At 47.4% G+C, this 16028-nt stretch overlaps 1 protein-coding gene across 5 annotated transcripts in view; it reads right to left on the minus strand.

Moving 5' to 3' along the window:
- The window catches only part of LOC147272259 (NACHT, LRR and PYD domains-containing protein 3-like), a 28760-nt gene extending 22157 nt beyond the window's left edge, over positions 1-6603 (minus strand). For all 5 annotated transcript variants that reach the window (XR_015116411.1, XM_086206032.1, XM_086205830.1 and 2 more), the window contains exons 1-6: positions 6527-6603; positions 5287-5509; positions 5039-5149; positions 4785-4863; positions 4488-4683; positions 2509-4306 (exon numbers count right to left, since the gene is read on the minus strand). Coding sequence is in view for 4 of the 5 variants with exons in the window: in XM_086206032.1 (XP_086062158.1) it covers positions 2509-4306; positions 4488-4683; positions 4785-4863; positions 5039-5149; positions 5287-5495 (2393 nt within the window). In the remaining variant the exon portion in view is untranslated. The remainder of the gene's footprint in view (positions 1-2508; positions 4307-4487; positions 4684-4784; positions 4864-5038; positions 5150-5286; positions 5510-6526) is intronic.
- Between the last annotated feature and the right edge of the window lie 9425 nt (positions 6604-16028).

Below are 16028 nucleotides of genomic sequence, written 5' to 3' on the forward strand. Positions count from 1 at the left end.
GAGTAGAACTGCTTCAGTCCAACGAGGCACCAGGAACATGGATGCTGCTGCTGAACAGGACAGGTTAAAAAAAAAAACTTGTCTGATTGATTTCTACTATTTTTGGTCTCTTTTGATGACGTGTGCTACAATGTGATGTCACAGCGGCCATATTGGATGAGCTGGAGTCTCTCAGGAAAGTTGTTTTCTTTTTTCTTTCCAAGTCCATTCAGAATGAACCAAAGAAAACACTGCTAATAAACCAGCAGAAGACGAGGAGGAAGTTCAAAAGTCTCTGAACTTCAAGTCAGAGGATCGACGTCAGGTTGCCAGCAACAGAGGGACCAACTAGATTAGACTGATGAAGAGCAGCACCTGAAGGCTGCCATCAAAGAAGAAGACCAGAGAAGAGAAGAGACTGAAAAGAGAGGGGAAGATTTGGAGCAACAAACAAGGACGAGGACTTGGTGATGTCTGGACCTGAGACCAGCCACCGCACCTCTGCTGCCTCACAGCTGCTGACCAGCAGGGTGAGGACGCACCCAGAGGTGAACTGCAGTCACTTGAGCAGCGAGTCAGGGAGTTCTTCAACAACAGAGAGGTTCCTATGAACAGGGACCAGATCGCTGCTCGTCCACCAAACCAGAGACACAACAACAGGCTAAGCATCATCGCTCCATTTGTGAGCAGAAAACATGAAGCTGAGGAGCAAAGAGTCCAGGTGTCCATGCAGAAGAGCCTCTCACAAAGACAAACTGAGACTGAGACAGAATCCTGACAAAGAGGAAGAGAATTCAGGACTGGTGGAGAGGAGCTGGAGAGTCCTGATCAGACTGAACGCTCACCTGAGCAGGTAAAAGTGACAGTGGTCAGAGACCTGGAAGATCTTGATCAACATTCATGACAATGTTGAATGTTGAGGAGGAGAGGACGAGGAGTGAGGAGATGTCCCACTGTCAATGGAGTTGTGCTGTGAAATATCAGCAACCTCAGTTTGGGAGAGATAAATCTGGGAAAACTGGAAGAAAATGAGTGAATCCACACTTTGGAAGTCTTCTGCTGTCAAGATCCAACAATTTGGAAGTTAGAAACTGTCACTGATCAGAGATCCACTTCCACCAGAACATCAGCTTGAACTGTGACTGTTATTCTGAAGAGGAGTTCAGTTCTGGAGTCAAATGGAGCAGTTTTCAGTCCTTCACTTCACCAGCAGGAGGCTCTGCAGCAACTTCTCCTCAATCAAAGAGAGTGTCATCAGTTTCAGCAGAGATTTAGTGAGCAGCAACTTTGGAGCCTTGGCTGAATGATAATAATGAGCTACAGCATGGAGGAGAGGCTCTGAAAGGTTTAGTCCAACCAGGGTCAGAGAGAGAGGGGGCTGTTGCTCTTCAATGCCAGGTTCTTGATCAGATCACCATGGTTACTGAGAAGCTGATGGATGTGTGACCTCTGAAATTGAGGCTGACAGATGCAGAACCATATTAGTTAGTTGTGTTTCTAGAGCGCCGGGTCACGCGTCGATCAGTTTCATCCACTTCCAGGATGACATGAAGAGCATCAGGATAAAGTGAGAGTTTGGTTTGTTGGATTTGGTGAAATCTGTTGATCATTCAAAACTGCAGAATTTGTTCCTTCATGTTTAGTGGAGTTTCTATCCAGTCGTTGTAGAACCTAAGAGAACCTGAGAGAACAGAGCAGCACTGATTGACAATCTTTCTATCAATGTGATTGATGGACAGAGGAAAGTCAACTGTTAGTGGCTGGTGGGAGCCACCATTTGCCTGTTTACAGTGGCAGAGATGAAGAAGAACTTCAAACTCAGAACAAACAGGCAGAGGAACAGTTTGGATGGAACAAATCACCAGAGGCAATGAAGGCTCAGAGCAGAACCTGAGAGTCCTGATTGACAGGAAGTTTCTGGAGAGGACAGCAGGGAATCCTAGGATGAGGTTTGACAGCCATTTTGGACTCTTTTTGACCGACGTTGTCTGTTGAGGGAGTTTAGACAAATTCCTAGAGAGGAGGGAACCAAGGTGAACAAAGGGTTTGGAGAAAGACTTTAAGAAGAAAAATGGGCTCTGGAGGGAATTTATCAAGCATCCACCAGAGGAAAAGGAGGAGAAGAACAAAGTAAAACCAGAAGAACATCTGATGAGATCAGAACAAAAAGACTCTTCTGATCAGTTGTTGGAGAAACAGAACATGGACATCATGATTGAACTTCAGCCCTCATGAATGCCTTCCCTTCATGTGGAGGAGAGCTTGTTAAACTAGAAGAAATATCTAGTAGTCCAGCTCAGGATGTTCTGCTCTCATCATTCTGACCAAACTCTTTGGACGGGACATCGGCCAAATGTCCTCCCTGTTCCACCACATTCTGGTCTCTGTTCATTCCTGTTCTATCCTGCTCCAACTTCCCACAGAGACTCAGACCATGAGAGGAAGGAGGATGAGAACCAGAGGTGTTCCTCACGTATGAAGTTCAACTGGTAAAAGTCTCATCACACATCCAGGACTTCATCCACCTACCGAGCTGCAGTTGAAGCTTTGACCACTGGCAGCAGCCTCAGAAGAGCCTCCTCTGAAGCTGAATATTTGCTCAGGTCAAACACGTCCAGATCTTCTGAGGACAGTAAGATGAAGACCAGAGCCGACCACTGAGCTGGAGACAGTTTAGCTGAGGACAGAAGTCCTGATCCCAGCAGACGCTGGATCTCCTCCACCAGAGAACCATCATTCAGTTCATTCAGACAGTGGATCAGGTTGATGCTTCTCTCTGGAGACAGATCCTCATACATCTTCGTCTTGATGAACTTAACTATTTCCTGTTTGGTCTCTGAGCTTCTTCCTGTCTGTGACACCAAACCTTGCAGGAGAGTCTGATTGGTCTGCAGTGAGAGACCCAGGAGGAAGCGGAGGAACAAGTCCAGGTGTCCAGTGGGACTCTTCAAGGCCTGGTCCACAGCTCTCTGGTGCAGGTGTTTTAGTTCAGGTTCACCTCTGAAGACTTGTGACAGCCAGGATGTTTGTTTCTCTGTCAGCAGATTGACTCCAGAGTTGATGAAGGTCAGATGGACATGAAGAGCAGCCAGAAACTCCTGAACACTCAGATGGACGAAGCAGAACACCCGGTCCTGGTACAGTCCTCTCTCCTCTCTGAAGATCTGAGTGAACACTCCTGAGTACACTGAGGCTGCTCTGATGTCGATACCACACTCTGTCAGGTCACATTCATAGAAGATCAGGTTGCCTCTCTGCAGCTGATCAAAAGCCAGGTTTCCCAGAGCCTCCATCATCCTCCTGCTCTCTGGAGTCCAGTGTGGATCCGTCTCAGCTCCTCCATCATATTTGACCTTCTTGACTTTGGCCTGAACCACCAGGAAGTGGATGTACATCTCAGTCAGGGTCTTGGGCAGCTCTCCTCTCTGTTTGGTGGTCAACAGGTCCTCCAGGACGGTCGCAGTGATCCAGCAGAAGACGGGGATGTGACACATGATGTGGAGGCTTCGGGACCTCTTGATGTGGGAGACCATGGTCTCAGCCTGCTCCTCATCTCTGAATCTCTTCCTGAAGTATTCCTCCTTCTGGGGGTCAGTGAACCCTCTCACCTCCGTCACCATGTCAAAACACTTAGCAGGGATCTGATTGGCTGCTGCAGGTCGTGTGGTCATCAAGAGGTGAGCGGAGGGAAGCAGCATCCCTCTGATGAGGTTTGTCAGCAGCACGTCCACTGAGGTGGACTCGGTAGCATCGGTCAGGGTCCGGTTGTTATGGAAGTCCAGAGGGAGTCGACATTCGTCCAGGCCGTCAAAGATCAACGCAACCTGGAACTCTTCCAACCTGCTGATTCCTGCTTCTTTGATTTCAGGGAAGAAGAGATGAACAAGTTCCACCAAGCTGAAGTTCCTCTGCTTCAGCATATTCAGCTCTCTGAAGGTGAACGGGAACATGAAGTCTATGTGCTGGTTGGTTCTGCCTTCAGCCCAGTCCAGAGTCAACTTGTGTGTTAGGACCGTCTTCCCGATTCCAGCCACTCCCTTTGTCAGCACGGTCCTGACTGCTGCTTCTCTTCCAGCTGAGGCTCTAAAGAGGTCTTCTAGTCTGATGGTTGTTTCTGGTGTGGCTGGTTTCCTGGATGCTGCTTCAATCTGTCTGACCTCGTGTTCCTCATTGACCTCTGCAGCCCCTCCCTCGGTGATGTGGAGCTCTGTGTAGATCTGATTCAGAAGGCTTGGGTTTCCTTCTTTAGCGACCCCCTCAAACACACACTCAAACTTCTTCTGCAGGTTGGACTTCAGTTGACGTCGGCAGGCTGCAGCAGTTCCTCCTGAATGAACAAAGAACAAATGGAGTCAAGGGTGAACACTGGGACTCGTCCTGGTCCTGATATATCTGGGTGCTGCAGGAAGGAAGCTGGAACTGGTTTGACGAGGGCTTGAATGTGAGGAACCTTCATTTGGATCAAAACATGATGCACTCCAGCTTTAAAGCTGTTCAAATCATCTTACTGATGAGCAGACGGTCAGCCAGCTGCTCCTGATTCATTCTCTTGAGGAAGTCCAGTGTGATCTTCATGAACGCCTCTCTGCTCCTCCTCTGCTCCTCCTCATCATCCAACCACTCCTCTGGTTCATTTGGACTCAGAACCCTCCGGAATCTCTTCAGCTCCTTCTTCACAAAGTCAACAATCTTCTCCTCCAGCAGCTGGAACAGAATAAATGTCAGAGTGAAACGAGTGGAGGCAACAACAGGTCATGTGACTGAAAACCTGCTGGTCTCCAGTGAGTGACTGAACCCTCACGGACCATAAAGATGGAGTCCAGGTGTGCTGGGTGTTGCTGGATGGACTCACCACTGAGACCATCTGAGTTCTGCTGATCAAGTCTGTGGAGACAAGATGAAGTCAAAGAACCAATAGTAAAGGAACACCAGGGACCTTCATGGTAGCAGGGACCTGGACCCAGCAGAGATGGGGGGTCTGTGGCTGGTCCCAGACCTGCCCACAGCCCCCTGCTCGAGTGGAAGAGATCGTATCAGAACAGACAGTTTACATTCTCACCTGGGATCAGACTCCAGTCCACCTTTGAAGTCTACAGGATGACCCATAGACCAATCACTCTTCATGGACACACAGCTGGGTTCGGGGGGGTCTGGTGTCCTCTGAGAGAACCTGATGGAAACAACACTGATCAATGCTGACGATCAGGAAAAATCATCCAGGAAAACAGGAAAATGTTGAAGGTCAAAAGCTTTAATGATGATGAAAAAAATGCCTGAGAAAAATTAGTTTCAGTTCTCAAAGCTCACCTCTGACCAGAAGACTGTTGACCATCTTTGAAATAAATCGGCTGATCCATAGAGTTGTTGCTTCTGAAGGACACACAGCTGGGTCCAGGTCCAGGTCCAGGGCCAGGTCCAGGTCCAGGTCCAGGTCCAGGTCCAGGTCCAGGACCAGTAGAGTCCAGCCTGGTTTTCTGGGGAGGGGCTCCCTCCTCTGGGTCCTCACTCTGATTCATATCAGAGTTCAAACCTTCACACAAACACAACAACACCTTCATTTATCAACAAGCTTCACATCTCAGGACCCGAACTTATGACTCCTCCAAGTTCAAATCCTTCTCCTCTTCAGAAACATGGTGGAGAGACATTCATTCTTCTCTGTCTGGAGGACGGAAGTCATCTGATAGCAGCAAGAAGACCTGAACCTCTGGACTCCAGCAGGACAGTTGAACTTTGTCTGGTTTAGCTGCTCTGAACTGAAAGAGCTGTTATCAGATCCAACATCAAAGTCTGACAAATGAAGCTATCACCATGACAACCTGACTATCAGACTGTTGGTGTCATCACCTTCTGATGGAGAACAGAATCTCCATGAAGCAGCGAGTGCAGGTGAAGGAACCAGCAGCTCTGACTTTGGAAAGATCTCAGTCCAACATTCCTACTCGGAATGTTGATCAAAGCATCAGGAAACTCTGATGGTTCGGATCAGATTCCAGGTTTGAGTCTCAGCTTCACTCCTCCAACAGCTCAGAATCATAAACTCAGGCTTTTCTAGCAGCTGCTCCGCCTCCAGGACCTCAAACAGCAACACTGAATGATGCTGTGGTCAGGACCCTCTTTCATGTCTGGATGACACACAGCGGCTGTCCCTCAACTCCAGTGTGAAGTCTGGCATGTTAAGATCCGGTTGGACCCGTTCAGACTCTCCCTGCATTCTTCCCTGATGACGCAACATGAGAAACCAAGCGCTGCTGGTTTGCTGTGAAAGTTCCCGCTGACGCTCGTTGTGAACCAGCTAGAATCCCACCTTCACACGTCCTGATGGAGACGGTTCAGCTGGACACTCAAGCAGGGAGCCGACTCAGTCAGAGGGATCCTGTTGGTCTGGGGGGTTCTCACCTGCTGAACTCACCTGAACTCAACCTGCACACTCATTCAATGGTTCTTTTCTTCCCTCCTTCTTCCCCCTCCTTTAATTCAGTTAGCGGTTCAAGACAAACAGGTGACCGACATGGACAGACATGTCCATCAATCATGGCCTTCATACCTGGATCAGAGAGACGCTGTTCCTTCTCCCTCCTCAGTCCAGGTGTTTATGTGCATTTGATCTGGCGTCGCTTCCTCATAACTACAAGTCAACGAGAACAACCTGAAAACCAGTCAGGCCACAGGCAGAAAACAGTTACAGGCAGTTGTCCCATCTCTCCACTAGATGGTGCTGCCTGCCTCTGTGATGGCTCCAGATCAGATGGATCCCAGCAGCAGCAGTTGAGTTCCTGTCCCTGCTTCAACACTTCCAGACCTTCGTGAGGTCACATTGAGTTCTTCCAGGATTCCCTGAGAGACGTCTTTGGAGAGCTGCAGCTTGTCTCTGTCCAGGGTCTCATCATCATCTCCCAGTTTTCCTCCTGCTCCCCCATTCAGACCTGAACTGCCATCAATATTATTCATGTTGTTATCTGACTGAAGTCTTTACACATCAGAGGTGCCACCCTTGGGCCATGCTGGGGTCGTCCCTTTGGTTCGCTTCTCCCACTTTTCAGAAATTTCTAACCTTTCTTTTAAAAGCTCTGGGTTCTTCACCCCGATTAGGACGGTTGATACGATACTCATTTTACAAGTTGCACCTTTAACCTGTTCTTCTATTGGCACTTGGAATAAAAGACAAGAGGAAAAACATGAACGTCTGTGCAGGAGTCCAGGTGAGCACGGGGGGACTATTTTTAACTTTCTGTGTCTGTGTATCTTCTGGGCCGGTTGCCAAGCTATTAGTCAACTGTACTACAATACCCACACACACCTTAGTCACGCCCACTGACCATTCCCACCAATCACAGCTGGAGGAGCCAGGAGGCGTTTCCCCTTCAGTCATACACACCTCTCCTTTCACTCCTTCAGGTTCCTATCCCTCCTTTCACTCTGACTCCTCCATCAGAACTGGGCAACAACAACTCCTCAATCTGTGCTGCAGCCTGGCCTTTTATCCACTTCAACCTCTCCCTCCTCACCCGTCCAGCCCTCCTCTCACACCCTCACTCTTACCTCCAACTTTGGAACTCCAACATGGAGCGACACAAGATCTTCAGAAGAAGTGCAGGTTATAGATTTGCTAGATGAAACGGTTTCCATGAACAAAGGGTTCACATTGATGGAATAAAGTACAAGAATTCTTTGATTAAAAACAAATGCATGACCAGTTTTTTGTGAAGGGGAAACATGAATTAGACTTGAACAAAACGTGGTCCAGATTTAGAACTGCAGCAGTGTTGAACCCAGGTCTGACTGCTGGAGGACCAACAGAGCCCATCAAGCTCTGTGTACTGGAACGTGGAGTTTAGTTCCTTTCACACAGCACTGCTCTCTCTCTGCTCCTCTCAGCCACACTCCTGGATGAAGCTCAGTCACACCACACATATGAACACTCACAAACACACAAGGACACACACTCACCAACACTAAACATGAACAAACACAACCTGGTCAGCCTGAGTCAGGTCTGCTCAGGTGTCCTCAGTCAGGGGGGACCGGACCCAAGCATTTCTTTGGTTTTTATTGTGTGTCCTTATTCTGAGGGATGTTTCCCTCTCTGTGTTCAGGAGGTTTATGGGACTTGCTGGTATTTTCAACTGAATGGTTTACTGGAAGCTGGAGTGACTGATCAGACCAGTCACTCCAGTAAACCTCCTTTAAATGCTGTCAGGGAGGGAGAGCTGTCTGCTGGTGGTGGTGTTCATTCCTCAGTGGGCCTCTATGGTTGATGTTCTACTGCCCTCTGGTGGTGAGGCAGTTTTCTATTCTTTGACATCCTTCAAATCCAATACAACACACACACACACACACACACACACACACACGAACACACACACACACACACACACACACACACACACACACGGAGGAAGTTTGAGTTCAATGAATTCTGAAGTCAAGTTTTGGAAGTCGACCATGAACATGAACCTCCATGTCTGAAGTTTAAACTGGTAGCTGTGGTTTGACTGGTTTGTTGTTTAAGTTACAAGGTTTGTAACAACTTTCCCATTCAGGGCCTTGAATTTCAGGGGAATCCTTGAACCAAGTCATGTCCAAATAAGGGCATTTCTGGTTCCTTGAAGCTGCCTTTGATGCTCAGCCACAGGTAAATCCCTCCTCCTAGTAACAGGACAAAGTAAACATTGTCCCCATGGTAACAGCCTCTCCTCACTGGTCACTACACAGTAGGAACATTCCTAAAACATGGCTGCAGCTGATTTATGCTCATTGTTCACGGGGAAAGGAAAGTTTGTTTGAAGGTGAAAAGATCATTTAGATTATTTTTGATGGTAAAACCAGATTTTACCAGGAGTTTCTCCATTAAAACAGAAATGTTTGAGTTTCAGCTGATTTGACTTCCTCAACAACATTGGATTCCATTCTTCTTTCACTCACAAACCAAAAGCTTGAGACCAAATGAGGGCTGGAATGTAAACTGACTGGTCTCTGGCTCGCGCTAAGGAAGTTAGCATGTTTGTGTTCACCACCCCTTCCTAATAAGATGTTTGGAGTGTGCAGTCAACGCTGGTCTGACCTGTTCAGATTAGCCACACCCTCATTGGGACTCAGTAAAGTGAGACAGGAAGGTTCCACTTCTAATGGAACATTTGAACGTTTGGAAGGAAGCAAGAGAGCAAACTGGCTTGCAGTGTGGTTCTGATTCCAGTGACGTGTTCCTGGTCCTCCACCATCAATCCTCTCTAGTTCAGCTCCAACCCACCACAGAGCTCCAGGCTCCTGGAGGACTTCTCTACTTTCCTCTGAACCTCCAGCTGAAACCCATCCATGCAACTTACCTGACACAAACATCAGCAACACTGCACTGTCATGTCAAAGGTTGGTTTCTATTTAATCACTGAGCAAACGGAGAGCAAACCAAACCCTCCAGGATGCTGCCTCCCAAAAACAATTCCCTATGAATCATTCCATGACCTGGAAAACCACATCTGTCATGAACAGACTGGAATGTCCTGTGAGCAAAGAGTTCTGTGGAGGAAGAACCAGACGAGGCTTCCAAGACAGACGACGGAACACAAACATGCAGTCCACCCAGGCAACATGGACTCTGAGCAGTTGGTGCAGGGCTGCCACGTTTCATTCACTAGCAAACATTCTATGATACCCAGCAGACTACAAACTACTGGGGTGTCACCATTGACTCTACTTGAAACAACTGGACTCACATCCAGTTTGAAGGTTTCTGACTTGGATCAACTTCATATTTTTATGTAACGGCCTCAAGAAATGGAAAATGTAGAACGTTCATGTCATTACATGTCATTCTCCATTGGGTTACTAGGGGGCAGCACCTACCTGCAACTCCTGTGAGCCCTCAGTCTCACCTCATTTTCAGGCTCCAACTAAAATGAAGCTTCAACTCTTCTGAATCCTCTCCACCTGTCAGATCTGTTTGAAACTTCCAGGTTTGATCAACATCCCAGTCTGAACACATCTACAGGTCAGTAGTGACCACAGCGCCACCTACTGGCAACAGGAAATGACAGATTTGACAGCGAGATGTCCTCATTTAGCCTGTTCATGGTGTCCTGCTCAGATGTGGTCAGACCCACCCTGAGAGTTTGGTGAGAACCCTTGAAGCCTGGGACTTCAGGTCAAACGCTGAGACCACGGCGTGATGGAGAGTTCTGATGATTCATCAGCACAATCAGACTCTGATAACTCCTCCCTCCCTGGTTGATCTGAGTCAAAGTTCCAATGTCTGATCAACTTCCTGTCCTGATGACATCACTACTGCAGGTGAACAGTTACCATTGCTCTGTTTGATGAAGCTGCGTTCAGGGAATGAGGAAGTTTCCCTTTGTGTCACTGCTTCTCTACTAATCTGATCTCTGATCAGTTCACCAAGAAGAGTCTGGGGTCAGGGGCTTGATGAGTAGAGCTGTTTAGTCAGGAGAAGGCTGCTCTGATTGGTTCCTGACACTGAAACAAGGCCTTCATATATTTATGATGACATCACCAATAGGAGCCTTCCCAGTCTGTCAGGGGGTAGAATTCAGTCAGCACCAATGACATCACAGTCAGAGTTCAGACATCAAAGACAGACATTAAAGCCTCTCCGACAAAACAAGTAAATAGTGGAATATTTTGGAAACCACTGCAATACAGTATAGAAATAGTATATCAATGGTCAATGTTAAGAACACTCCCATTGACAGGCATCAGAAGCATGTTACCATTGAACTGAACCAAGACAAGACCAAGCTGAGGGGACATTCACACTGTGTTGCTAACTCCTGCTAACTGAGTCGTGTGTGACAGGCTGGCCCAGCATGCTGTGCATGTTGGTGTCCTTGTGTCGTTCTTCTGTAGGCTGCTACGGTGCTACCTTGTTCAAAGATGATCCTGTACACTGGAAATTATATCAGCCCATTAAAAACAACCTTTTTTTCTCCACTGCCCGGTTGGCCTGGGCTGGACCGGCCATTAGGGAATCATTCCACTTCTCCCAGTGGCCAGCACCTCCCTGGCTGTGAGTGTAGGTGGGCTGACAAGTTTAGCATTGGTACAGGTTCCCTCTGGTTCTAGGGACTGAACTCTCATTCTCCTACAGGGTCTCATTCTAGAAATGAACATTCTGACTAGCAGATGCGATCATGAATGGACAAAAACATTCAGCAGAGGGGACCTTTGACCTTTGACCTGGGTGACACAACGTTGATCCAAGCATCTGAAGCCAGCGTTTCTGTTCCCAGTTTGCTGACTGGTCATCAGTAGCAGGATGTCTCTGTTCATTGAGTTGATTTCTGTTTCTGTCTGTTGCTCCGCTGTTTCAGAGTCAAATGAAGAGATTTCTGATGTTGCTGTTTGTGTCCTCCTGATGTGGAGCAGCTGCTGGTGATTAAAGAAGAGGTTCCCCCTGAGCTGCAGGACCCAGAGCCCCCCCACATTAAAGAGGAGTGGGAGGAGCTCTGGACCAGTGAGGGAGCGCAGCTTCAAGGGCAGGAGGAGGCTGATATCACCACGTTCCCCTTCACTCTGGTCCCTGTGAAGAGTGAAGGGGACGAAGAGAAACCTCAGTTCCCACAGCTTCATCAGAGTCTAACTGAGGAGAACTTGAAAGAAGAGTCTCTGAGCAGCAGCCCAGTTCATCATCTGAAAACAGAAGCTGATGGAGAAGAGTGTGGAGGACCAGAACCAGAACCAGAACCAGCCAGCAAGGTAGATCCAGATCCACTTGTACAACCTGAGACTGACGACCAGATGTCAGACTCTTCTGAAGCTGAGACTGAAGTCAGTGAGGATGATTGGGTCAGACCTGATAACACGGCCACCTCTGAGCACAAGGAACCCTTTGGCTCAAGGAGGAATTTGTTTCAGAAACTGAGCCAGGACAGGAAGTGAGTCATTGCAGCTCAAAAGAGAAAAAAGTTAAGACTGAAGGAGAATCAGAAATCATCAGGAACGTGACCTTTGGTCCTTCTGAATCTCAGACAGAAGTCAGTGAGGATGAGCGTCCCTTTAGGTGCTCGACCTGCAATAAAGATTTTGGTTACAGAAGGAGTTTGGTTAGACACATGAGAACACACACTGGAGAGAAACCATTCCCCTGCTCAGTTTGTGGCAAAAGATTTTCACAAAAGGGATGTGTGAAAATACACATGAGAACACACACTGGAGAGAAACCATTTACCTGCTCAGTTTGTGGCAAAAGATTCTCAGTTAAGGGATGGCTGAAATCACACATGAGAACACACACTGGAGCAAAACCATTTGCTCCAATGTGGAGGGAATCCCGGCCCCAAGATACCATAAGTGCAATTTTGTTAAAATGCCAAAATGGTAATTACCTAAACCTGCAAACACCATATACATCACCCATTGTGCTGTACAGATGAGGTTAAACTATCAGGAGGTGAACTCAGTCATTGCAGTCATCACTTCATTTCCATCCCACAACACTTTATTCACAATGTCAGATGTGTTGTGCTGGACCCCCCCAATGTTCATCCAGGCCTGGGAATAGTGGGGCTTCAGCTCCACATTTGGTTTATCACCCTGGGGGGGACACAGTCACTCCTGCATTGTCTGATGTTGGCATCTCAGTCTCACCTTCCAGTTCCAAGACCATCCCAAGATGGTGCTCAGGGTTCCTCACAGGACAGCTACAGCATGAGGTGGGAGGAATGTCTGTGGAGTTTCAGTAGTTTTGGCTCAACTCAAGAGTCAGCAGGTAATATAAATACACACATACACTGACTACTGCAGTATTCCTGCTGGGCCTCAGAGTCAGAGGATTCGTAACCCAAACCTCAACTCTTCTGAGTCAACTTCAACTACACGGAGATTTACACGTTGATCCAGATCAAAACTGTGCTGTGGTTTTAGTCCTTTTCTCCAACAAATAAATGAACAAACAAGTAAATGAGTCCCTAAATGATTCATCCATGTTTTCTTCTTCTCATCGACTGTTGGCTGTAACATCAGGCGCTACAATGCTGCTGAAACGACACTCCGACCATGGAGTTCCTGCAGCAGCTGCTCCGTGTGTCCTCAGTTTAGCTGCTGTTAGCCGTCAGTCTCCATTAGCATCAAGCTAAATATACATGGTTGCTTCTTCCTGCATTCTGGAGTCTCTAAAAAGTGATGTGGAAGGGAAAAACCTCTTTGTAAGCTGAATACTTCTAGGTGAAGAGGACCAGAGCCAGTTTACTCTGGGCGTAGGTTCCATGAGAACTCCAGAAGTCCTGGGGAAATGAGGAGGCCAGGGGAGAACAGCAGATTCATTCATTCATCTAACAAAATGGATTCATATCATCTTCACCTGAAATGTTCTGGAACTTCAAGTACACTTAAAATGGCTGAGTTGTGACAACAGAAGGTGTTTTTAAGGAGATTTGATTTATTGAAATGAGTTATTTGTTTCAAGAATTAAGTTCAGGTAACATCTTTGTTTTATTAAGATGAGCTTTAATGTTCTAACATTTAAACAAGGCCTTCATATATTTATGATGACATCACAAATATGAGCCTTCACAGTCTGTCAGCTGGTAGAATTCAGGCATCACCAATAAAATCAGAGCCAGAGATTAAAGGCTCTTCTGTCAAACAAAAGTATAGTGGACGAAACCAACTCTCCCTATTGTAGGACTGACACACAAAACTCACCTACCATCCAAGTGACCTACTCCAAGACAACATTTCAAAATCTCAAGTATATCATTAAAAAGTACAACGTAAGTATTCTACGTATTTTTAGCAATAGAACTCTTTGTATGTGCAACTTAAGAACTCAACCCCTCAACGGACTCCCCTGTCCAAATGGTGGGTTCCAATTACCTTCCCCTCACTATAAAACGAGCCCTGCAGCCAGGTGTGACTCTCTTAAGAAGATCAGACCGGTACAGGAGGTAAGTCTGTGTGTGTTTGAATAACCATAGATCGAAGCGAAGTAAAATCTGGTCAACTGGACGTAAGTTTATCTTGAAGACGTTTCACCTCTCATCCGAGAGGCTTCTTCAGTTCTAGTGAAGAGTGTGGAAACTCCAGCTTATAAACCTATGTGGGAGTGGTCAGTGCTATTGTGGTGGAAACGACCCTCCCGAGACTCACCTGGCCTCCCCAAACGACAGTCGTTGTGCGGTGTCAGGGAGTTTCAGGGGTGGTCGTTAGGGACAGGACTCAGCGGTTTTCCTCCACCTCAAGGAGGAAAACCACTCCTTCCAGGACGACCATGTCCAAATCCTTGACAGAGAGGACAGATGGTTTGAAAGAGGAGTTAAAGAAGCCATCCACGTCAGGATAGAGAAACCATCTTTGAACAGAGGAGGTGGACTGCGACATTTCCTTTCACCTATTTACAACCAAGTCCTTTCAAAGCTTCCCCAAAGAGCTCAGCTGAAAGACCCATGTGGAACGGCTGCTGCCAGCACAGCCCATTAGCATCTGAGTGGTCGGTGAAACTCCCTAACGACCACCCCTGAAACTCCCTGACACCGCACAACGACTGTCGTTTGGGGAGGCCAGGCGAGTCTCGGGAGGGTCGTTTCCACCACAATAGCACTGACCACTCCCACATAGGTTTATAAGCTGGAGTTTCAATACTCTCCACTAGAACTGAAGAAGCCTCTCGGATGAGAGGTGAAACGTCTTCAAAATAAACTTACGTCCAGTTGACCAGATTTTACTTCGCTTCGATCTACGATGACCTGGATGAATGAGAACCTACACAGACATTTTGAATAACCATGTTAATTATTTTAAATAAATGTTTCAACCTGCTTTTATCTGTATGCTGACTGATTAATAAACCCAAGACTAAGGTGTACACACTGCAACCTAAACTATGGTAATGAGAATGATGAAAAACCAATAAGGTGATCAGAAAATAAATTGTCTTATTCCTTTTTATTAAGAGTCGCGGGGGGGGGGGGGTTGGAGCCTATCCCAGCGTCAACGGGCAAGAGGCAGGGTTCACCCTGGACAGGTCACCAGTCCATCACAAGGCCAAAATACAGAGACGAACAACCATTCACACTCACATTCATACCTATGGTCAATTTAGAGTATCAATCAGCCTCGTCCCCTCTTGATGTCTTTGGACTGTGGAGGAAGCTGGAGTACCAGAGAGAACCCAGCAGGAACAGGGAGAACATGGAGACTCCACACAGAAAGATCCTGTGCCTGAGCTGGGACTCAAAACCATCCTTCTTGCTGTGAGGCCACAGTGCTGACCACTGCACCATCATGCAGCCCAAAATAATAAATGTATTTAGAAAAAACTACTCCAAGGAGGTGGACATGATGACAAAGAGGAAGATGATGGAGGCGGACATGACGACAGAGAGGAAGATGATGGAGGCGGACATGATGACAAAGAGGAAGATGATGGAGGCGGACATGACGACAGAGAGGAAGATGATGGAGGTGGACATGATGACAAAGAGGAAGATGATGGAGGCGGACATGACGACAGAGAGGAAGATGATGGAGGTGGACATGATGACAGATAGGAAGACGATGGAGGTGGACATGACAACGGACAGGATGGTGATGGAGGCGGACATGATGACAGATAGGAAGACGATGGAGGCAAACATGATGACGGAGAGGATGGTGATGGAGGCGAACATGAAGATGGAGAGGAAGATGATGGAGGCGGACATGAAGACGGAGAGGAAGATGATTGAGGTGGACATGATGGAGAGGAAGATGACGGAGGTGGACATGATGGAGAGGAAGATGACGGAGGTGGACATGATGGAGAGGAAGATGATGGAGGTGGACATGATGACAGAGGATGATGATTGAGGTGGACACGACGCCAGAGAGGAAGATGATGGAGGTGGACACCACGACAGAGAGGATGAGGGTGGGGTGGACATGACGACAGAGAGGAAGATGATGGAAGTGGATATGACGACGGAGAGGAAGATGATGGAGGTGGACATGACTTCGGAGAGTAAGACTATGGAGGTGGACATGACGACGGAGAGGAAGACAATGGAGGTGGACATGACCATGGGGGTGGACATGACAATAGAGAGGAAGATGATAAAGGT

This window comes from Aulostomus chinensis, chromosome 1 (assembly GCF_037954235.1).
Source record: "Aulostomus chinensis isolate RoL2024-O1b breed Wild chromosome 1, RoL_Achi_v1.0, whole genome shotgun sequence".
NCBI classification, from domain to species: Eukaryota; Metazoa; Chordata; class Actinopteri; order Syngnathiformes; family Aulostomidae; genus Aulostomus; species Aulostomus chinensis.